General features: G+C 35.5%; 1 protein-coding gene and 1 pseudogene across 1 annotated transcript; one reads left to right on the top strand and one right to left on the bottom strand.

Annotated features, from left to right (window-relative positions):
* The first annotated feature begins 476 nt into the window (after nt 1-476).
* On the top strand, nt 477-1709 carry LOC149260612 (vacuolar cation/proton exchanger 3-like; annotated as a pseudogene).
* Nucleotides 1710-5923: 4214 nt separating this feature from the next.
* LOC149260611 (ACT domain-containing protein ACR4-like) lies at nt 5924-7087 on the bottom strand. The gene is made up of 3 exons (XM_089460358.1): nt 6731-7087; nt 6460-6519; nt 5924-6274 (listed from the first exon to the last, which is right to left on the bottom strand). Exons 1-3 carry the CDS (start codon nt 7085-7087, stop codon nt 5924-5926), a joined length of 768 nt encoding a protein of 255 aa, XP_089316484.1.
* Between the last annotated feature and the right edge of the window lie 18193 nt (nt 7088-25280).

The raw sequence follows: 25280 nt of genomic DNA, 5'->3' as shown, positions 1-25280 counted from the left end.
CTGTTTGATGGAACCTTTTGTCAGCAATGGATCAAAGTAGATTCATGGGGCCTTCGAGTCAAGGATGAAGATGGCTTCCCAGCGTTTGCCTTGGTGAACAAGGCCACCAGACATGCTTTGAAACATGGGGATAAAGAATGGGACTAGGTAAAACTTTCTATTTCCCTTTTCCTTTTATTTTCATTGTTTAATATAGCCTCTCCTCTGGATATGTAGAGAAGTCTTATTCACTGCAATGCTATAAACCACCTTAACTCAGGGTTTTGGAGTGCCAAGGTCTTGGGCATTATGGGCTGCAACAAAGTTGTTTACAACGGTGGTCCCCTAATCCATAGTTTTTGTTGAATGTTGTTGAACAGATATACTTGGCAGATTATAATCATGACAAGGCAAAGCAGTCTGTTCTGTGGACCTTAAGTGCAGATGTTGGAAATAGGTATCAATGTCTGAGGCCTGTGAACAACATTAATTTGAATATGGATGCGAAAGTTGCAAATAGCCATGTTGGAGGAATACGTGATGGAAATGAACTCATCCTCTTTGAGTGGAAGAAACAGAGCAACCAGAAATGGAAGCTCCAGCCCATCTATTGTAAGCAATCTAACAATAACAAGTTGTCTTTCAAGCTCTTTATTGAAAGTAGCATCATTTCTGTAAGTTTATCAATAGAAAGGACGGAGGGTTCATGCTACTTGAAAGTTTATCATTTCTGACATTTTCTGTAAGTTTTTCTGGCATCATTTTCCACATTCTTTTGTTTGCAGGTTTGGGTGTTCATCATAAGTTTGCTTGGCCTTGCACGTCTTGCTGAACGTATAGGCTTTGTCACCGAGTAAGTGAAAAATTACATGGTATGTGTACATAGGTTACGTGTAATCTACACCTTGTACTGCAATTGTTTATACACTTGGAATGGTCACTGCAGTGTAGTGACTTCATAAAATATTATGTTTGTTGGTTCTACAATCTGATGTTTTGTTGTAAATTGTTGCAGACAAATTGCATTCTACACTGGACCAACAAGTGAGATTCTTATATGTATATGGACTATGTACTCATATTTGTGGATACAAGATATGAGCTAATTGATATATATGAGAAAGTGTTTGACATTTCGAAGTAACTGATGCAAATATATTGTTAATTAATTCTCCTATAGTTGGTGGGTTGCTCAACGCCACATGTGGAAATGCAACAGAGATGCTCATTGCAGTGCTTGCACTTTACCATGGCAAGACCAATGTGGTCAAGTATTCTCTACTAGGCTCTGTTCTTTCCAACTTACTTTTTGTGCTTGGCACATCTCTCTTTTGTGGAGGAATTGCCAACATGAAAAAAGAATAACGATTTGACAAGGCATGTGATATATTTTTAGTTTTTCTTTAACAACCTAGGCCACCAAAACAAGTCCGACCTGCTCATGATATTCATTCATTAGGGCCTAACCATGGGTGTTGTATTGCTATATGACGTAGGTTATTTCTGGAATCAACTCCAGTCTTCTCATGATGGCTTCACTATGTCTCATGCTACCCTTAGCCCTTCAACAATCTATGGCATATAGTGAAGTAGTTGTATCAACATTACAACTGTCTAGAGTCAGCAGCGTCATCATGCTGATAGCTTATGCTGCATATTTGTTCTTCCAATTAAGGACACACAGACAATTGTTTGAAGAACGCCCAGAAACAAAGGAGCTTTTTCTCTGAATCCTCAGCAGCAATAATTTTTTGTCTTGGGTGGTTCCACTCCATTCCCATCTCCATATACATCCATAATATTAACTCTGTTGAGAGACAACTGAGACTTATAGGAATCTGAATTCAGCATTTTCTTGCTCACATTAGTGTAAATATCCTTGACCACAATTTGGAATGCAGGCAATACATTTGTATTATCCAGAGCCAATTCATAGTCAAATCAATCCATGCATGATTGACTACAAGCAATGGCTTATCTAATCATGATTCAGTGTTTGGAGGCTACCAATTTGACTCAGAGGAAGAGGTAAGTGACGCTCCAATGGTAATTGGGGATCTCCTTCTTGATTTGCAGGACACTGGCTTGGAGCTTGCAGCTCTGGATGAATCTACATCAAATGGCAAAATTTTGTATCGTCTCAGATCGAAACTAGAATGTGTCTTGGAAAGGAGAGGCAAAAATGGTGATTTTTGGCACTCTAAATTTCTCGATTTCTTAGTGGCATTGTCTGATAGATGGCGCGATCGTGTTGAAAAGTGGCTTCACTGCAACACTGCAGAATTTTCTGGGAATGCTGATGTACAAAAGTTGCAACTGGAGGCAATTTTATCACTTGCAGAACTGAAACAGGGACTCTCTGTATGTGTTTGTAAATGTTCTGTATGTTTTTGGCGATGTGTTCTAGAGAAGGTCCATTCCTCTGATCACTCTTGTATGGGTAACCATTGTTGCGATGAAAAGTGCACATATTGCTCTCTTGAATCACACCAAGGAAATGAATTGGAGGAATGCCGAAATTTGGCAGGTCATGATGGGAGTCATGATTGCAAAAAGAAAAATCATACATGTATGAAGCTCTATTCTTTATTTGATAAATCATCTAATTGTGACAAATTTTGTTGCTTGAAGGTTGGCCATGAAGGTTACAAATTGATACAAATTGACAAGTGCCTACAAATTGTTCATTCTAATAAAATGAAAAGTTATTTGCAGGTGGGATGTTGTCTTTTAACAAGTAGACTTCCAAGGGTTGCCAAACTAAATTCCCCATATGGATTATTAAGCAATGATGCATTTGAGATTAGGACAAATTCTATATCAGCATATTATTATACAACCTTAACTAATGCATTGACTAGCTTTTCCACTAGGCAATCAACTAGTGTAACGGATTTCACTTCGAGTGGATCTTTTCCAATATAATTGACTACAAGCAATGGCTTATCTAATCATTTGACTATGAATTATCATGGTGAATATGATACAAAAATTCCATCTATAAGGGACATTTGTCTTCTCTAATGGTTGACTAAGACGATTGAAGTTGTCGATGTTAATGTAGGTACTTACATGTTGGTGACTTAATCATAAATGTGCAAGTGATAATATTTACATGCTTGTGACTTAATCATAAATTGAAGTAGTGTCATCCTAATTTTGGGTTTGAAAAAACAATAAATAGAGATATTTAGAATTACAAACCTGAGTGTGTTGTATTTTTCCTTATGGAAGCCAAGTTTTGCAAATGGATAACAATATATTTATTTACCTAAATATAAATCGCCATTCATTATACATGTTTAGGATGGAACACTATAAACCATTTTTGGCACCATAACAATCAAGAGAGAAATTGACTGAGTGTGCCTTTGAAAATTAATGGTACTCTCTACAAGAAGACTACTGGAGCCTCATTTACTTGATTCATAGCGGATTTGATATATTATTTAATGCTAGTGTGGTCTACAAATTCATGTAGGATATGAAAGAGAGCTGCTTAGAGGCCACAAAAAGGATTGTTTATGAAAGATACATATTAGCACAGTATGAAGTACTGCATTAAGAATATGAAACTAGTCAGTTACTTTGGTCTTGTAAGAAGCAAGCAGAACTATTGACCACTAAAATTGAATATAAGGGTGCATTTAATGTTGGAAAAATCAATGTGAATCCACATAATGGATGAGGTTGGCTTCTCGTTTGAGCAATAGATTCCAATGTATTATGCAATACAAAATCTTCTTGTTCATAGTAAAATAGTGTATGTGGAGTCTTCATGCCCATTATTTGACAAAATAAAGATATTGTGAATCTTCTTGTTCATATTAAAATAGTGTATGTGGAGGCTTCATGCCCATTATTTGACAAAATAAAGATATTGTGACTCTTATTTATTGCAAGATAAGTGATCACATCATTAATATTTTTGCAGAGTCATTAACAAAAGACAAGTTTACGAAACTTTGAACTATGTTTTGGATTTAAAAAATTGCAATCATGGTAGAGTGTACATAAGACAATTTCACCTCTAAAAAGTTTCAGATAGTTGTGTTGACAAATGAACTTTGAAACATCAATTTCATCATACAATTTGACCTTTTATGGATATTGTTGATTCACAATGGAAGGTCAAGTTACTAATTGGTTAGATTCGTCCAAGGTCCCCAAGTTATGCAAGTCGAAGTATCTAAGATAGGTCCCCAAGCTTTGCAAGTCAAAGTATCTAAGATAGGTCCCCAAGCTTTGCAAATCAAAGTATCTGAGATGAAGATCCAAAGGCATTTAAGATGATTAACGTTGATTGTTTTTCCTATTTTAGATGAGTTACTTTTAATTTTAAGCCATATATAAATCATACCGATTACCTTATCATTAAAATTATTTAGTTATCCATTTTATGTCAGGCAATGCTTACTTGTACTTCAACACTGTAAAGATATCTTTGAGCACAACATTTTCTTGAAATTCATTATTCTTCATTCCTGTAAGTCCACGGCTCTCTAACAACCATTACCATTGACTTGAGGACATTTAAAGAACATTGTGATATACTTAAAACCCTAGTTTTAAAAATAAGACATAAATTCCTTGAGAATTCACTTTCTTTAGATCCTTTGAAAGCTCATTTTCCATAGGAGTTCACGATTTGTTGTTAACTATCCTCGGCTGCACTTGGAGATTATACAATGCATAGCAACCTCGCTTGAAATAACAACATAAATCTTATAAATTAGACAGAGCAAATCAACATTGCCATGAAATACCTGAAGTATCATCATCGCGGTTACTTCATAAAAAGTGCCAAACATAATACAAAGAACAATAGCACAAACAAGCACCACACACATTTGTAATAAACTTTTATTATTATGGGCTGATAAAGAAACAGAGGATACAGAGCTATACAGAGGCCAACCCCCAGTCAAGTCGATCACAAACAATGAACTATGATCATCCAGAGGCCAACTCCATTGAATTTTCCATACAATTATTTACATATTTTACATCATCAATACAATGGTATAAGAAGTGAAAGTGATCAGAAGTGCCAGTGGATTCAAATGATTTAAGAAAGAAGGGGGAAGCACTGTATTAGCTGATCCAGCGAAAACATACCACTAACCAGGAATCTCTAAACAGAAAGGTGGGGTGCAGTTCCCATTCGATGAAGGAAAGCAAAAAATACCAGCAATTTCCCCAAATTGTCACCTCGTGCTGTACCAATCTCCTACCAAATCACACTCCTTTCAAATTCAGATGTTTAGCAAGAAGTCCAGTAGTATCCAACGCCTTCTCCATCAGTCTGCCCAATTCTTGCAGATAGACTTGGGATCGTGCCTTCTACTTTTCAAAGGAAACCTCCAACGGCTAAAAGGAGTATTTTACTTCCTACAAGGCCAAGAAGTGCTAAGAATCTATGTCAAGCACTAGAATCTATGTTAACACTGTGATTCATCAATGGTCTTTACCTGTGTAGTTTGAAGAGTTGTCATTCTGTAGAACAAAGACTATTTATCAGCTTGTAATTTGTACAACTTGTATAAGCAATTCTAGATTAGGTGGATTTAGTTCCTTTCTCCTACCACCACTGTAATTAGCGCTGTCTTCTTTCAGTTCTACCAATTTTGCACACTTCTCTATGATGAGGTCAATTTCGCAATTCCTGGGTCATCAAATGACAGGGCCATGTTTGGCCAGTGTGGTGAATAGTTCTCCATTGCTGGTCTTCTGTTCAATGATCAACAAATCATATTTGGAAAATCCCAGTGGTATTGTGCTTTCCAAATCCTGGCATTGCTGTACCCAATTTCTGTCTTTAGCAAGGTAATTGTCACAGTGGAAAACAGATGAACGACGATGGTTTTTAGAGAACCATCGTCCATACATACAACCTTCAAAGGAAATTACTTAATTCCATTGCAAGAGGCCCAAAATACAACATCTAAGAATAGGATTTTATCAATCCAAGACTGTAGAGAAAACGCTCTGACTTTGATTTGAAGAGATCACCAAGGGAGAATCGGATGGCAGGTTCCCTTGGAGGAGATTTTGTATGCATACAGTCGTCTTTTACTTGCAATATAGTTAGTCCAATTTCTTGGCGAACAACTTCTACTGTCTTGGCATCAACGGGGTTTCGAGCTGTATCAGTCACATAGAACACATCAGCTACCTTATCACCCCACGTTGACACCTCTTCTTTTGTAATTGACATCCCATTTTCTCTAAATATGCGAGTCACCTCCGACAGAAGCCCAACACGGTCGTTGGTGCAGAATTCCAGTCGCATACCCTGAATTCATAAAATATCATCAACAAAACTCACACTAAGCTGATTAAATTTAAAAAGGATCAAATTTGAATGCACCGGGAATCCCAAGTCTTAGGGTTTTGAATAAATTTCCACCATGGATTCGATCCTTGGACTCATACCTCTGATGTTCTTCATCTAATGGCAGCCTCCAAACACTGAATCACATGCTGCTTCTCTGCTTCTGAATACACGGGGCAACCATCAGTATGCCTGATGTAGTACTCCTGTATCACAAAAGAGAAGAACGGAAATAAATACCCCAACTCTTCTTTAACCTAATTTAGATTCAATATTAATCCCATTAGGGATGTGATCTGAAACCACCTATACCTGGTTTAACAAAATCAAATTAGGAAATAAACATTTGAAAAAAAACAAAGATCCTATGAAAAATCAAGTCCCTTGTAAGAAACCATAACGATGAGATAGTAAAACCGTATAGTGCATATTCAGATTGCAATTACAGAGATCAACAGAGAGCTCATTGAGAGCAACAGAGATCCAGATCAAAAAGCAGACAAGTTTACAGAACATCAAATACCTTCTGTCCTGCCAATTACCAAACAAATAAACTGTATAATCCCCTGAATCTCTATTAACTTGCAGCTCAGCTGTTCCATGAACAATGAGACACTTGACAAATTTATCACAGCCTCTAGCATGTGGACGTATCCTTGGCAAACGTTTGAACTTGGCAGTGAGAGGATTGACAACAAATAAAGTAAAGTCAGACCGAGCCACCAAAAATAAACCATCACAGGCAGCCTTGAGACCTAGGGTCTTCATGCCCATTATTTGACAAAATAAAGATATTGTGAATCTTCTTGTTCATAGTAAAATAGTGTATGTGGAGGCTTCATGCCCATTATTTGACAAAATAAAGATATTGTGAATCTTATTTATTGCAAGATAAGTGATCACATCATTAATATTTTTGCAGAGTCATTAACAAAAGACAAGTTTACGAAACTTTGAACTATGTTTTGGATTTAAAAAATTGCAATCATGGTAGAGTGTACATAAGACAATTTCACCTCTAAAAAGTTTCAGATAGTTGTGTTGACAAATGAGCTTTGAAACATCAATTTCATCATACAATTTGACCTTTTATGGATATTGTTGATTCACAATGGAAGGTCAAATTACTAATTGGTTAGATTCGTCCAAGGTCCCCAAGTTATGCAAGTCGAAGTATCTAAGATAGGTCCCCAAGCTTTGCAAGCCAAAGTATCTAAGATAGGTCCCCAAGCTTTGCAAATCAAAGTATCTGAGATGAAGATCCAAATGCATTTAAGATGATTAACGTTGATTGTTTTTCCTATTTTAGATGAGTTACTTTTAATTTTAAGCCATATATAAATCATACCGATTGTCTTATCATTAAAATTATTTATTTATCCATTTTATGTCAAGCAATGCTTACTTGTACTTCAACACTGTAAAGATATCTTTGAACACAACATTTTCTTGAAATTCATTATTCTTCGTTCCTGTAAGTCCACGGCTCTCTAACAACCATTACCATTGACTTGAGGACATTTAAAGAGCATTGTGATATACTTAAAACCCTAGTTTTAAAAATAAGAGATAAATTCCTTGAGAATTCACTTTCTTTAGATCCTTTGAAAGCTCATTTTCCATAGGAGTTCACGATTTGTTGTTAACTATCCTCGACTGCACTTGGAGATGATACAGTGCATAGCAACCTCCCGTGAAATAACAACAGAAATCTTATAAATCAGACAGAGCAAATCAACATTGCCACGAAATACCTGAAGTATCATCATCACGGTTACTTCATAAAAAGTGCCAAACATAATACAAAGAACAATAGCACAAACAAGCACCACACACATTTGTAATAAACTTTTATTATTATGGGCTGATAAAGAAACAGAGGATACAGAGCTATACAGAGGCCAACCCCCAGTCAAGTCGATCACAAACAATGAACTATGATCATCCAGAGGCCAACTCCATTGAATTTTCTATACAATTATTTACATATTTTACATCATCAATACAACGGTATAAGAAGTGCAAGTGATCAGAAGTGCCAGTGGATTCAAATGATTTAAGAAAGAAGGGGGAAGCACTGTATTAGCTGATCCAGCGAAAACATACCACTGACCAGGAATCTCTAAACAGAAAGGTGGGGTGCAGTTCCTATTCGATGAAGGAAAGAAAAAAATACCAGCAATTGCCCCAAATTGTCACCTCGTGCTGTACCAATCTCCTACCAAATCACACTCCTTTCAAATTCAGATGTTCAGCAAGAAGTCCAGTAGTATCCAACGCCTTCTCCATCAGTCTGCCCAATTCTTGCAGATAGACTTGGGATCGTGCCTTCTACTTTTCAAAGGAAACCTCCAGTGGCTAAAAGGAGTATTTTACTTCCTACAAGGCCAAGAAGTGCTAAGAATCTATGTCAAGCACTAGAATCTATGTTAACACTGTGATTCATCAATGGTCTTTACCTGTGTAGTTTGAAGAGTTGTCATTCTGTAGAACAAAGACTATTTATCAGCTTGTAATTTGTACAACTTGTATAAGCAATTCTAGATTAGGTGGATTTAGTTCCTTTCTCCTACCACCACTGTAATTAGCGCTGTCTTCTTTCAGTTCTACCAATTTTGCACACTTCTCCATGATGAGGTCAATTTCGTAATTCCTGGGTCATCAAATGATAGGGTCATGTTCGGCCACTGTGGTGAATAGTTCTCCATTACTGGTCTTCTGTTCGATGATCAACAAATCATATTTGGCAAATCCCAATGGTATTGTGCTTTCCAGATCCTGGCATTACTGTACCCAATTTCTGTCTTTAGCAAGGTAATTGTCACAGTGGAAAACAGATGAACGATGATGGTTTTTAGAGAACCATCGTCCATACATACAACCTTCAAAGGCAATTACTTAATTCCATTGCAAGAGGCCCAAAATACAACATCTAAGAATAGGATTTTATCAATCCAAGATTGTAGAGAAAACGCTCTAACTTTGATTTGAAGAGATCACCAAGGGATAATCGGATGGCAGGTTCCCTTGGAGGAGATTTTGTATGCATACAGTTGTCTTTTACTTGCAAGATAGTTAGTCCAATTTCTTGGCGAACAGCTTCTACTGTCTTGGCATCAACGGGGTTTCCAGTTGTATCAGTCACATAGAACACATCAGCTACCTTATCACCCCATGTTGACACCTCTGCTTTTGTAACTGACATCCCATTTTCTCTAAATATGCGAGTCACCTCCGACAGAAGCCAAACACGGTCGTTGGTGCAGAGTTCCAGTCGCATACCCTGAATTCATAAAATATCATCAATAAAACTCACACTAAGCTAACTAAAATTTAAAAAGGATCAAATTTGAATGCACCGGGAATCCCAAGTCTTAGGGTTTTGAATAAATTTCCACCATGGATTCGATCCTTGGACTCATACCTCTGATGTTCTTCGTCTAATGGTAGCCTCCAAACACTGAATCACACGCTGCTTCTCTGCTTCTAAATACACGGGGCAACCATCAGTATGCCTGATGTAGTACTCCTGTATCACAAAAGAGAAGAACGGAAATAAATACCCCAACTCTTCTTTAACCTAATTTAGATTCAATATTAATCCCATTAGGGATGTGATCTGAAACCACCTATACCTGGTTTAACAAAATCAAATTAGGAAATAAACATTTGAAAAAAAACAAAGATCCTATGAAAAATCAAGTCCCTTGTAAGAATCCGTAACGATGAGATAGTAAAACTGTACAGTGCATATTCAGATTGCAATTACAGAGATCAACAGAGAGCTCATTGTGAGCAACAGAGATCCAGATAAAAAAGCAGACAATTTTACAGAACATCAAATCCACCAAAATCCCTCAAAAATCCTAACAAAACCAAACCAGTATCAGTCGTCCACCACAGGTAACAAAAGTGGGCAGTGAAACATTACAGTAACATATCTTGCCATGACGATATTCGAAGTCCATCATTGCCGGCCCATTCAATAACAAATTTCCATTGACCATGGCATAGGGTTGGTTGTTATTATTATTATTATCACATGAATAATGAAAGTATTCACGGGTGCTTGAGACACAAGTAATCACATTATCACGGCGAAAACTCCACAGAGGAGAGGGAAAAATTGTGGAGAAGAGAGGTATACCATTTCCAAGCATGGAGATTGGTTGCACTGTCCACAACTTTGTAGTGGAGGTATACCTAGCAACATGCACAAAACTTTCCCTTCTGTCCTGCCAATTACCAAACAAATAAACTGTATAATCCCCTGAATCTCTATTAACTTGCAGCTCAGCTGTTCCATGAACAATGAGACACTTGACAAATTTATCACAGCCTCTAGCATGTGGACGTATCCTTGGCAAACGTTTGAACTTGGCAGTGAGAGGATTGACAACAAATAAAGTAAAGTCAGACCGAGCCACCAAAAATAAACCATCACAGGCAGCCTTGAGACCTAGGGTTTTCATGCCCCACCTATCCCAGTTGCAGGGAACCTTCAGCTCAAACCAATGAGTTGAGGCAATGCTAAAAGCCCATATGTCAAGTTATTGTTATTAATGAAAATGCATCTATCTGTTCTGTCATAGACCGATTGGAAACGTCTGGAAGCATAAACAACAGCCCAATCATTAGAAACTGATATTGAAGTTATCAAATCAGCCAGTGAGATTCTTGAAAAAATGTTCTCCAGTATACCATTTGGAAGCTCTTGAATGACAGGGCAATCACTTGCGCAAAGGGGCCTGGAATCTTGATCTGGTGTGCCTCTGGAAACCCTTTTGCGTTTTGGAGATGTGTAATAATAACGCTTAAATTCTTCAATAAGAACAGGCATTGGAATGTTTTGAGCAAAGCGGATGACCGCTTCTCTCCATTCACGGGTGTGGATAGCTTTGCGATTCCCTGCAAATTTTTGTACATTATGGGGATGGCCCAGACCTTGTAAAGATTCTCATTTTCCACTCTGACTTGTCTTCCAAAGCCTGCAACTCTTGTGAAATCTTCACTGCTTGGGCTGGAGATAAGACTCTGGTTATCCTCCTCCTGCAGAAAAATCCACCTTGCACGGCCCTCCTCATCCTCTTGGCACTCATCCTCCTACAAAAAAATCCGCCCTGCGTGGCCCTCCTCATCCTCCTAGCCCTCCTCCTGCAGAAAAAGCTCGTGCAGCACACGACGAACCGGCTAGGTAGACGGACGGGATGCGCTGGGTTTAATTAATTTTTTAACTAATAACGTTTTTTAATGTTTTCTTTGGACGACAGATAATTGTTCAATCGTCTAACAATAGATCTGACGGTTAAGATTAGGACAGAAAGACATTTAGGGGAGTTCATTTCAGAGGGAAACACCTTACGGTGTAATAAATAATACTTATTCTATCTTTATGTGTTTCACGTAGTTATTCTATTTTTAAGTGTTTCACGCATTTAGGAGATTAGAAATCTCTTTTCTATATTATATATAAAAAAAATAAAGTAATTACATTATTATATTAAATAATAGTTATTTTTTCCTATGTGTTTCGCTTATTTAGGTGATTAGAAATTTCTTTGTTCCACTCAAATCAATCACTTTTAGCTTTAAGATAATCCTCCAAACTAAATAATATTTTTTCATAATAAAACTATATATATATATATATATATATATATATATATATATATATATATATTTCAATTTTATTTTAATTATTTAATTATAAATTATATATTAATAATTTTATAAATGGAAGATTTCAATTTAATAACTAATTTTTCCATAATAATATGTATTTACCTTTTATTACAAGTTAATTTGTTCTATTTTATTTTTAAAATTATTTAATTTCAAAATATTTATATTTAAAACTAGTTAGGTGAGTTGTTTATATTTTTTGATACATTTTAAATAAGTTTTTTTAAATAATTTTAATTAAAATTTATAATAATAAATTATTAATAAATCGAACAAATTTATTTAGTAATATTAATATTAGTAGATTTAAAATTAAATAATATTAATATTAACAGATTTAAAATTAATAATATTTATTTTTTTGAGAAATTTATTTTAGTTAACCTGTTTTGATATCTTTAATCATTATTTCACTTCAATTGTTACCATTGTAATTATATAGTTTGAGTGGGCCTAATGGTTAAGAGCATGTGTTTCCTCCTAAGAGGTCACAGGTTCAAAACCAGAAGGGTGTATAGAGTATCTATGCCTTCGTAGACTTAGCAGTCAAATCGTTGCGCGAAGGTGGGTCGTGGGTCCCTTATCCCACAAACAAGGGGGTCTCATACACCAATTTGATGTTTGGCTTGGCTGTGACCTTAAAAATGGATATTATTATAATATTAATATTATTTGGTGAAGCAAGTTAGAGTTAGAACTTAGTGTTCATAAAAAAAGTTATTAAATATTTTAGTTTAAAATTTATTATCTAAAGATGAAATAGGAATTTTAAAATGTGAGTTAAGGAATTAAAAATAGTGATAACAAGTGTTTGTCTTCATTCTTAGAGCTCTTGAATCTGCAAGTTCTTTCACTCTATGTGAATAAATTGACATGCCCAGTGTAACATCTGTCTCAACCAAAATACAATAAGCCATAGTCTAAAAATTATGCTTTTTTTCCGTGAAAGTTATGGAAATTTCGGCTATATTTTGAAAAAATCTGGTATGGATTTTTGTAAATCCAAGTAAAAGCCGTCAAAATCCATAATTTTAGGTGCCTTAGACATTTTTGATGGTACTGAATCCATTTCCACCATCAAAAAAATTATTCAAACACTACATCTACAAGATTTTTTGAAAGTTATTAACCCGGATTCTGACCACTTTTCGCCATCTGGGCAATTCCTCTGCCTTCGTAGACGACTCCAATACAATAATAATAATAAAAAAACTATTTATAATACCACATAAATGCTGAGCTTACCATGCAACAATGTTTCCAAGACTTACCATATAATACAGGGTTCAATGTTTAAGCATTAATATAAGTTTGAGGTTAAATTAAATGAACTTTGGGAAAATCCGATGGTTCGACATTCCATACACTTCACTGTACATTGCATAATTTAATGGGATTAATGACAAACAATACTACATGATGGTTTGTTGTTCGCATGGTTAATGTCAATGCATGCCATCGCCAGAAGGCTCTGGTGGCTTGCGACATCTGGCTTTTCTTGCTTCGTCTGATCTAGGGTTGGTGATCCGAAGACTCTAAGAAAATAGGGTTTAACTTCAAAACTGCTCCACCGGCATTCGACCATCAGTGGTGTCACTATGGTGATGTCGTTCTCTGGTTTCTATGCTTACCAATTGAATCATTCCTCCGTTGCTCTGAGATATTTTTTTTCTTGTTCGTCCTTGTTCTGATGGCGTTTTTCGCCATGCTCCATCCGGTAGGTACTATGCTACATTATTTTTCTCATTTCCCTTGGATGTTTGCCTCTTACTATCCATTCATCCTTGAGGTTACTCAGATGGGGTGTTGGGACTCAGAAATGTCATATTTCATCCACCTTTTTCTTCACTATTCCTTACATTTCATCATCCCATTAACCTTTTATCATATCATTTTCATAAATACATTTGGGTTTCACCTTCTTATTTTCCATTTTATTCATTTTTGTATTACAAGTGAATTTATGATTAAATATTAGAAAATATACATATTTTTATATATATCTCAAGAATATGTGAGTTTTGTGATGTGTAGGAAATATGTGAAGAATTAATATCTCCTCCGCCATATTAAGGAGATAATTATGCAAGCCTATTCCTAAGGAGAAAATCATGGAGAATTTGGTTGGCATATCTTATCCCATTCCTAAGGAGAAAATCATGGAGGATTTGATTGGCATATCTTATCCAGTTCCTAAGGAGAAGATCATGGAGGATTTGGTTGGCATATCTTATCCAAGATATGTGAGAGATTTGTGGAGGATTCAAAGGGATCATATTTTGTAATAATGGGAAAGTAGTTAAAAATGGTTGCGAGATTTATGGAACTAAAGAGAGATTAGTGGATGATCATTATGAGTTTGTTACTCATCCCATTGTATAAATAGGAGTACAATCTCCTCCATTTGTAATCGGGAAGTTTTTGTAATCTTAGAATTTTGGAGTATGTAATCTTAGAAGCTTAGAGTTGTAATCTTAGAGTTGGTTTGTAATGGAGATTTTGAAATAAAGGATCATACTTCAATTTTGCTTCTACATCTGAGTCTCCATTGAAGTGGTGTGCTTGTGGAGTTATGGAGGGCCCCCATGGCCTCACTTGCATGCTTATTTGCTTATTTTAGGTATAATTTATTTTATGTTTTTGTTTGATTTCAGCTTTCAAGTTTTGTTAAATGTTCTAATATTGGAAGAATCTTATTTGAAGGTGTTCTTGTAAGAGAACTGTAAGATCTCATACAATTATTAGATCTAGGTTTATTTCATTTCAGCTTTTAATTTCTTATTAGATGTTCTAATGTTGGAAGAGATCTTGTAGAATATGTTCTTGTAAGAGAATCATAGATCTCAAACAATTGTTAAATCTAAGTTTGATTAGTTATTGAAAGAGATCTTAATGAATATGTTCTTGTAAGGGGACTTTAAGATCTTGGACAAATTAGGAATCTTTCTAGATCTATATATTTTAGATAAACACTTCTAAGTTTACCTTCCCGGGTTGACATTAAATTAAACTCTAATTTGCATCCGCATTTTAGACCACACATTTTGGCACCGTTGCTGGGGAAGTGCAACTAGAAGGATTTAGTAATTGATTTTATGCATTTGTTTTTATGGACTAATTTGTGGAACTTGGTGACAGCAGGTTCGTAAAGGAGTTCAAAGTTTGGAGCATTTTTATTTTCGTACATAGTTATTTTAAATTTAGTTTTTATTTTAAACCCCCCCATTTCTCACTAATCCATCTACGGATGAGGGTTTTGACAATGTTGAACAGGTACTTCTTGGAGAGCAAGGACAATAACCTTGAGCCAACTCTAAGACAGGATTCTCACATACTTGCAAAACATAATGTAAAATTTTTAAATCTTGATGTGAGCATGTTCGAATTTTTAGTCCATAGATGGCTTCACTGGAAGCATGCTTTTACTTAGAAAATAAAAAATCTTTTAAATTAATGTAGAATAGATTAGAAAAATAAAAATGAGATCTCATTAGAAGTCATTAGAAGTCATTAGAAGTCGTTATCATTAGAAGTTTTTAGTTTTGTTTTCCAAAAATAAACCGTCATGAATAAAAAGAACTGCTTCATCTTTGCATTTCTATGTCTTGTTTCTGTATCACGGGTGAGCCAGGAGCCTGATTATCGGAAAGATTTGTCTTCCGAGAGTCTAAATTCCCCCACGACATTGCAGAAAGAGTGTAGATAATGCAAGGTTTTGTCGCAGATCTTAATTGTGTTTTTTGTCGCAGATTTTAATTGTGTTTTATCCATCCACGCTAACCTGCATAAATAAAAAAAAATCAAGAGATTAGTATGCTCTCTTCCCGCGCTTCGTGCGATCAGGAAGATCAGAAAATCTATTGATTTATTTCAAATAAAAATACTTTTGCTGGAAAATTGATCTGCGATATAACAATAAAGAATTTTGTGAATGAGTGAAAAATCATCTAAATTTTTTTTTAGATAAAACTTAGTCTTTTTAAATTTTAGTTTTTTTTAAATAATAAAAAAATAAAAAATTCCCACATAATAATAATATATATATATATATATATATATATATATATATATATATATATATATATATATATATATATATATATATATATATATATATATATATATATATATATTATTAAAAAAAAATGATTTTTTTTAATTTTGTTATTAAAAAAAAAAAATTGACTTTCATTCTTTTGTTTAAAAATAATAATAATAATAAATAAATAAATAAAAATTTCACAAAATTCATGCAGGTTTGAAAATAAAAAATTGGAACACTTGGAAACAAATTTTGAGGATCGATTTATCAAACATTTGGAGGATTCTATAAATGATGATTATCTTGTTTCAATAGCTTCAAGTTGGCATAACATATTTCTGTTGAATGCTTTTATATCACATACTAATATGCAGACCACAACAGATCTTTCTAATGCCAATATTTTTGCCGAGCATATTTCATCTGACCCAAACAGGGAGTATTACTTTTCATGGTTATTTTTAAGAATGGATTGATTTTAATATCATGATTAAGTCAATTTCAAAACTTTGATTTTCCTTAATATGTTTTATTTGGTATGAAATTTTTGCGTAAGAATCATGAAGGAAATGGCCATTTCTTCTTGAACACACTTATGTTTTCTTTCTGCCAAGTTTTTTTTACAGGTTACAGGATAATCAAGTGATCATAAGGAGATTACATTGTGATGACAATTGGTCTTCCAAAGACTACAATTCATAAAAAATTCTAAAAACAAATCCAACTCCACAACCACTACCTTGCACCTCCCTTTTTGAAGCAGATTTTGAATTCCACCAACTGTAAATCCATAAAGCATGACATTTCCATATCCATTTTTCACAGCAAGAGTTCATCTTCATACACCATGCATTTCCTTACATCCATTTTTGGACGCTTGAAGGAGCTAATTCTTCACTGCACATATCATGAAATTTTCCACTCCACAACGATCCTTTTGCGTCATGATTACAACTCCTTGTTTTACAACGATGAATAAAACTCATTCCCTTTCCATGATTACATTGCCTTGTTTTCCTCGCCATGTTGATCCACACTGCTTGTCCGTGAGTTCTTCCCATTTATAGTCCTACCAAATCTTTTTGTACAAACTCGCATTGACTGATGTGGGATTCCTTAAGGCCCACCTTTCAACAAGTCTTGCCCCATCGACATCAGCACCTTATCTGGGAAATAGACTAGAGTTCCTTTTGAGTATCTAGAGGCTTGCATGCCTTAATGGCAAGTTCTCTCGCTGACAATCATGGGAATACATCAATGTCCCTTGATCTTCAGATCTTGCAAGTGGCTCGACCTCAACACATCCATTCGCACTTCACAAGATGTACTCAGGTACCTTGGCACTCATTGACATCAATGGTGAGTTGCCTCGCATTGGTTAACGGCATACATCAATGGCCGGTAATCCAATGATTTCTATTCATGCTCAACATTGACACATTCTTTCGCATGATTAGAATTGTACCAAGAAGTTTAGTAGCATGTGAAGACTATACACTTTTTCACGACTCCCTTAGTAGTTACAGCAGCATGAATTATGATCTATGAGAGTACCACAGTTCCACTTTCAGCATTTATCTTTTCCATGATTCAGCATCAGCAGTTCAGATTCCTTCATTTCCTAGGATCCAGTAACAACAACATCAGTCACATTTTCCTGATCCAGCAGCAGCTACATTCCTCTTGCATAGTTCATCATTCTTGGGTAAGTAGAGGTATGTTGTTTTCTAATCTTTAATCATGCAATTCCTTATATGCTAACTTGAATATTTTGGAAAATTCCCTTACCATACTACATTTCCTTTCATGAGCCATGTCAAGTTGCATGAGGACATGCAACCAATTCAGTTGAGGGGGGGGAGAACCATATTCACTTCCATTTCTTCACCACACTACATATTCACTTCCATGATTCCATTTCTTCACCACTATCACTCCATTTTTTCTCATTTACCATTCACCAACATTTATTTTCCAATGATACTTTGTTGCACTTTGCTTCATACGTAATATTGGCATGCTTCATTAATATTACGAAAGGGCTTTCTTATGCACATTGATGGCTTATGATTTCCAGTGAGTGTTTACATTATTATTGAAGAAAAGAGAACAGAAAATGAAATGAATGTTGTTAACACAAGAACCAACATTCTTTGTATTCATGGTTGTCACACAAGAACCAACCATAAGAAAATGTAAGTTGTTACTCATATCTTTCACATATCCTAGAAACATTCATTATTAAAGACATCATCATGTAAAGCCAAAGTTGTTCAAGATGCCAAATTTTCTTAAAGAGACCCATGCATGGTTGCATGAGGACATGCAACAAGTTCAGTTGGGGAGGATGTTGGGACTCAGAAATGTCATATTTTCATCCACCTTTTTCTTCACTATTCCTTACATTTCATCATCCCATTAACCTTTTATCATATCATTTTCATAAATACATTTGGGTTTCACCTTCTTATTTTCCATTTTATTCATTTTTGTATTACAAGTGAATTTATGATTAAATATTAGAAAATATACATATTTATATATATATCTCAAGAATATGTGAGTTTTGTGATGTGTAGGAAATATGTGAAGAATTAATATCTCCTCCACCATATTAAGGAGATAATTATGCAAGCCTATTCCTAAGGAGAAAATCATGGAGAATTTGGTTGGCATATCTTATCCTATTCCTAAGGAGAAAATCATGGAGGATTTGGTTGGCATATCTTATCCAATTCCTAAGGAGAAGATCATGGAGGATTTGGTTGGCATATCTTATCCAAGATATGTGAGAGATTTGTGGAGGATTCAAAGGGATCATATTTTGTAATAATGGGAAAGTAGTTAAAAATGGTTGCGAGATTTATGGAACTAAAGAGAGATTAGTGGATGATCATTATGAGTTTGTTACTCATCCCATTGTATAAATAGGAGTACAATCTCCTCCATTTGTAATCGGGAAGTTTTTGTAATCTTAGAATTTTGGAGTATGTAATCTTAGAAGCTTAGAGTTGTAATCTTAGAGTTGGTTTGTAATGGAGATTTTGAAATAAAGGATCATACTTCAATTTTGCTTCTACATCTGAGTCTCCATTGAAGTGGTGTGCTTGTGGAGTTATGGAGGGCCCCCATGGCCTCACTTGCATGCTTATTTGCTTATTTTAGGTATAATTTATTTTGTGTTTTTGTTTTATTTCATCTTTCAAGTTTTGTTAAATGTTCTAATATTGGAAGAATCTTATTTGAAGGTGTTTTTGTAAGAGAACCGTAAGATCTCATACAATTATTAGATCTAGGTTTATTTCATTTCAAATTTTAATTTCTTATTAGATGTTCTAATGTTGGAAGAGATCTTGTAGAATATGTTCTTGTAAGAGAATCATAGATCTCAAACAATTGTTAGATCTAAGTTTGATTAGTTATTGAAAGAGATCTTAATGAATATGTTCTTGTAAGGGGACTTTAAGATCTTGGACAAATTAGGAATCTTTCTAGATCTATATATTTTAGATAAGCACTTCTAAGTTTACCTTCCCGGGTTGACATTAAATTAAACTCTAATTTGCATCCGCATTTTAGACCATGCATGGGGTTCTATGTAAATTCCCGTGTATAGGAAATACTCACTTCTACCAGCTTACCTATTCGGTGGACGACAAACAGGGAGGCTTTCAACCTCAAGAAGATAAGAAACAGAGGCTATCATAAAATTATTCAAGATTTGTTTCCCCATTTTCTAATTTAATCACTAATATTTGATTTTCTTGGGTTCTTGGCGTAGACGGGCTACACTCCTTCGGAATTGGTTTATCTCAAGTATTCTCTTGTAATATTTTCATTGATTTGATTAACAGTTCGATGGGTAGGGTTTCTAACTTCATTCTCTGTGATGATAGGTACAATCCCATGCCGAGTTCACTCCTTTTGCGGCCATGGTGGATTTCAATGCATTTTTACCACTCATGGATTTGCGTTCTTATTTTCAGGTTGGTCTCAACGTTGAACCTTACGGCATTTTCTCAGTTCCAATGGTTTTGTATGGTTGTTCTGCTTGAGTTCTCCATTGGATGTCATTCTTGATGTAATGGGTGAAATCACGTGTTTCTTTTTTTGTTTTGGGTGGTGATTATATGCCAGTCGTAGCCGGATGTTAATATGTTATTCCAAATGGGTTCTGGGAACTTTGCGAACAACGTTGGTTCCAACTGCTCTACGACATGGCCCATGTGACTTGGTCTTGCCAAGGGTTTAAGTTAATTGCTCTTTCTCTGTTTTGGATTATTTGTGAAAAGAACTTGTATGCATCATTTGAAGTGCTCCACTACTATGTATACAGTTTGAAGATTATATGGGTTTATGTTCTCACTTTTGAAAACTTACATGGCTTCTACAACCAGACTTATTAGTCCGCCTCAATGGACTCTTTCAAATTCGGATTATGGTTTAGTGTTTTCCTTAAACATAATGAATGGACTATTGTTTTAATTCTTCCTGGTTTGAGTAACAGTCAATATAAATCCTTGTGTTCAATAAAGAGAATTATTTTGATTAGAGGCATTAATAGAGTTCTTAGAGATTTGATTGATTACTGTATACTATTTCTTGCTTCTCGATTTATAATTAACTAGGAAAGATTGAATGAGTTAGCATAAAGATTTGTCACCAGATATACAATATATAGTTCTCAGAAAGCTTGAAGGATATAAGTACTATTCTGTTAGAATAATTAAATCATTTCATTGACTATATCGATCATACATTCTATTAGCATATCTTACCTCAATGTCTATGTGTTGTAGCGGCTACAACCACCCTCCAAATTTTTTCCTTAGCTTTGTTTTGGAGCATCCCTTCCAACTTTTCACAATAGCTTGCTTTGCTTCGTCAAGTTCACAAGCTTTAGTGTTTTTCTTGCACAAAGGCAGCTTGTCGATCACATCTCGATGCATTCCCATCACAGGCTGATCACCCAGAATTGGTCTAGCTATAGGTTGAGCAGCTTCCCTAAGAAATTGCACAATTCTGGAGGGAAACTAGCCTTCCCTCCAAAAATTGCACAATCCTAAGTGGCAGCCTGCTGGGCTCTAGGATTGCACAATTCTGGTAGTCAACACTCACAGTGAAAATTGCGCAATTTTCCCCAGCAGAGCTGCTCAACCCATAATTTGCGCAAACATGGGCAGCAGTCAGCTGCTCTGCCCAGAAATTGTGCATATCTTGGGCATCCAGCCCAACTCCTAGCTAGAAATATGCATTTTCTTCCAGCAGTCAAGAATTTTTTTGCATGCACAACTGAGTTGATCAGTTCCCTCTGGGACCGAGCAAAATTGACTTGCATGCATGGGCTGCTTCTCCCAAGGCATCATCCAAAGGCATCCCTTGTTTCAGGGATCTATTTTTAGCAGTTGGAGGTTACACGCAAGGATCATTTCAGAAACCTCCCACCAAGTGTCTCTTTCCCTAGATTTGTGGCATGCACGTCATGTTAGCACTCTAGTAATTCCTTTGAAGTAAGAAAAAGGAAAAACCAAAGGTAACCACTATCCACTTTTGGAGATCATGACCTATCCTTCTTGATGCTCAGAGAGGGCTCTCTCTTCGAGATTTAACTTTGTTTTAGTTAATAAGTTTTAGGCTAGCTATGATTGATGAAGGGGTTTTGATTTGTTTGAAATTGGGTGGTGGGATCTCTTAAACAGATGGATAAATTGATGTCTTTCAGACCATTGGGCTATGGAGTCAACTGGTAAGGAAGCAAGGCTGGATAAACTCACTAAAGGGGGTGTTCCAAGGGCAAGATAACAGAATGTATTTCAAATGTTTGAGACAGAGGGGTGAAAGGGTTTCACTCAGGGTGAGAGAGCAATTAAGGGTTCTCATACCTGGATAATGAATGATGAAGGTAGGGGTAATCGAAATCAAAGGGCAGTTAAGAATCCTTTAATCTGGATTATTTATGAAATCAATTTAAACTAAAGAGCAATTAAGAATTCTTTAATTTAAATTACAGAAGAAAACATTCAAATGCTTAATTGTTAAAACAGAGTGTGATTTAAACAAGTTCTGAAATATATTTCTAGTTATAGCATTTAGATTGAAATACATATAAGATTGTGAATAACTTTGAGAAATTGACAAAGACACATGAAAATACTTGTCTGAAATTCGCTCAACACATGAATCCTTGGAACAGTCTGATATTTATTAATCAATCCAATTTGCTGACTCATCAATTGATGCAATAACCTTCTGGTTCTTCTTGACCAAAAAGTCTATAGAAATGTCTAATAGAGTCCACCTTACATACTTCGAATTGTGAAGTATTTATACAAAAAATTATTACAAAATATCTCAAACTAATTTGAGATTTAATCTAGGAAATAAAAATATCTTCTTACAAGAAGATAGAGACAACTATTGAACTGCTTCATGTTGTCCCTTTTATTTTGATACTGTTGTCTTTTATGGTTTGATTTTAGCCCTTTATGTTGCTTTGTTGTTTGATATTTCACGCTAGAAGCTTCATTTAATTTTGGTTTTCATCTGATACACTTTGACACTGATACACTTTAACTCTGTTGAGTTGTATTCATCTTCTTACCTGGTTGTTTCACTTTTATTGTACTTTAACCTTTTTACAGCATATTTCTCACAGTAAATCAGCCATTTTTTCCCATGTTTCAGCATCAGGTAATTGGATCTTTAGCATCCTTCTATATATTTCATCTACCTCGGTGTACTTGGCAAAAGTAGGCTTATTGATAAACAAGTGTTTTACCTCATGCTGGAGGTAAAACAAGTTTTCAAATGTTTGATAAAGTACTTTTCCTTGTTGGCAATGCCTTGATTGATGATGTACTGACCTGTTATTTTGCTAGCTCTCTGATTTTGTTTTTGAAATCCAACTATGTCATGAGCTTGTCATTTATTACTAAGGGACTGGGTAACCCTTTCTCTCTCAAAATTTGAAACTTAGCCATAAATCTATCAATGGCTACATGCATATTCTGGCACTTGTCCTCTAAGTTTAGCATTAAGTTTCTCTTAGAGAGGACCTTTCTCACCTCCAAAATTGTTCTATCCTCTATATACAATTCCTGAAGCTCATACTTATTTTTACTGTTTAGGAACTGGATAATTGGTAGCATCTTCAGGCATTTCTCCTAATTCTTCTTTTACTCTTTGGATGGCCTCTGTAGCTATCTTTATCAGATCTATCTGTTCCAAAATCACCTGAATAGATGGCCAAATATCATTGACAGAGTCAATGATATTGGCCCATAATAGTTCCTTGGCCTAGCCAAGGGGTTCTTTCAGTGTCAGGTCCTTCTCCATGGCTTTTAATCTTTCACTCATTTTGGCAGCTTTTTGCACTTCTTCTTTGTGCATGATTTTGGCAAGCTTGTAATCAGTCTCCAAGATTGTCATCTTTTCTTTCATCTTATTCATCTCTGTTGCTTGTATGGACATCTCTTCCATATCTTTGACTAAATTTGATGCTTCTTCACCTGATGTACCTGCTGTTGATGTAGACTCTGTTGAAACCTATTTTGTTATGGGCATAGGAGCTATGGGAGCCAATGAGGAAGCCAATGCAGAAGGAACAATTGTTGAGACTGTTGGGATGACATTTACTGATGTAGTGGCAATATCATTTTGCTTCAATTGGATTAGGCTGTCCAATTCCTTCTCTGTTTCCCTTAACTGATCATTCAATTTTAGGACTAATTCCATCAATTATTCATGTCTGGTTTGATTTTCCAAGACTTCCTGTGTCTGGGGATGTTGCAGCTGAGGTATCTTCAATTGCTTTTTAAGTGTTTTAATTTCATCATTCTTTTTCTTAATCAGTTGTTCAGTGGCCTTGATGTCTTTGGGATCATGTCCCAATTCAATCACTAACCTTCCAGAGACTTGATTCTAGTATCCTTGGCTTGTGAGGAGGCCTTTTCCAAATGATACTGAGCTGAGATATTATTCAATGAATTCTGCAATTGATGGGCAGCTATGGATTTTCTAGTAAGGGTGGAGTAAATCATTTCTCCAACCTGTTTATGAAATTCAATTTGGTCTATGGGATGAATATCCCTTGCCAATACCTCAAAATCAATCTTTTTGTAATCTGTTGATGTCCTTGGCTGTTGTACAGTTGGCTTTACGAAGGACATTTGCATTTTTCCCTCCTTGATGTCAAAAGCTGACATCAACCTGGTTTGGTTTGTAGGTGTAAGCTTGAGATACTGTGCATAAGACTGTGCCTTCAGTTTCTCATTTCTCATTTTTATTTCTTTAAACATGTCCTTAATATCCTTATCTTTATCAGCAGGCCTACTGAATGAGGAGACTTCTACACTGAGCTGTCTTTCTAACATTCAAGTGTGTGAGGTAGATGGCTCCTGTGTTTCTCCAAATGGAACTGTACCCCTGCTCATGTCAAAATCAATATTAGTTACTTCTATTGAGCCTTCTATGTCTTCCTATTCTGAAACAGGATTGAGCCTTGGCATTTTTCTCTGGCTGCCTTCATACTACACATTGGATGTGTCCATGCCTGAAGTGGAGGCTCCCTCTTTGTTCCTCTTGGGATTCCTTTCCTCATTTTGAGGAGTCTGCAAAACTGTAGGGGTACTCATGGTTGCTTCTTGTTGTGGTACCTACAGGAATGAGTTTTCATCAAGTTATCTTTCTAAATCACACAAGGTATTTTCAACATCTACCTTTGTACTATCCCTGTCTATGAGAGTGTTTTCCACCCACTCAGATTGATTGGCATATCTTTCTATCTCTGGTATGGGGTGATGAATGTAAGGCCCCAATTTGACCTTTTGCCTAAGTTTTTTCATATACCCTTGAGGGTCATATCTCCACATGAAATTGTTTTGGAACTTCATTTGTTGCAGAATCAGATCTGCTTCCTACCCTACTTCTCTAGAATTGCAGATGAAAGGGCCTAACTGATTTTTGACTTTTAATTGAGTTCTTTTCTTGGCTAAGACAAAATTGACTTCATCAGAATTCATTATTTTCCTATAATACTCTAAAGCAAATAACCTCATGGGGAGGTATTTGGGGAGTTTGTATGGGGCAAGCTGGTACCCATAGATTCTTATTTTAGTGTGGTTTTGGTAAAGGTACCAATCTCCCACCTTACTTTGCTTGGACAACTGGAGGACTCTTTTGATATCTTGGCTTATTCTGGGTGGAGGACTTCTTGTCAGCATAGTCATGACTAGATGGACAAAA

This window comes from Pinus tabuliformis, chromosome 6 (assembly GCF_031772625.1).
Source record: "Pinus tabuliformis cultivar Carrire ecotype Pingquan chromosome 6, CPIR1, whole genome shotgun sequence".
Taxonomy (NCBI): Eukaryota; Viridiplantae; Streptophyta; class Pinopsida; order Pinales; family Pinaceae; genus Pinus; species Pinus tabuliformis.
Note: the sequence above shows the minus strand (reverse complement) of the source record. Positions and strands in the feature narration are given on the sequence as shown.

What these genes read in the sequence shown, in the direction of transcription:
- LOC149260611 (XM_089460358.1), bottom strand. Translation starts at nt 7,087, where the DNA reads ATGGGCATGAAGACCCTAGGTCTCAAGGCTGCCTGTGATGGTTTATTT. An exon ending in ATCTGAATATGCACTATACG is followed by an intron (nt 6,520 to 6,730) that starts GTTTTACTATCT and finishes TTTGTGATACAG; the next exon opens with GAGTACTACATCAGGCATAC. An exon ending in CAGAAGCAGAGAAGCAGCAT is followed by an intron (nt 6,275 to 6,459) that starts GTGATTCAGTGT and finishes TTATGAATTCAG; the next exon opens with GGTATGCGACTGGAATTCTG.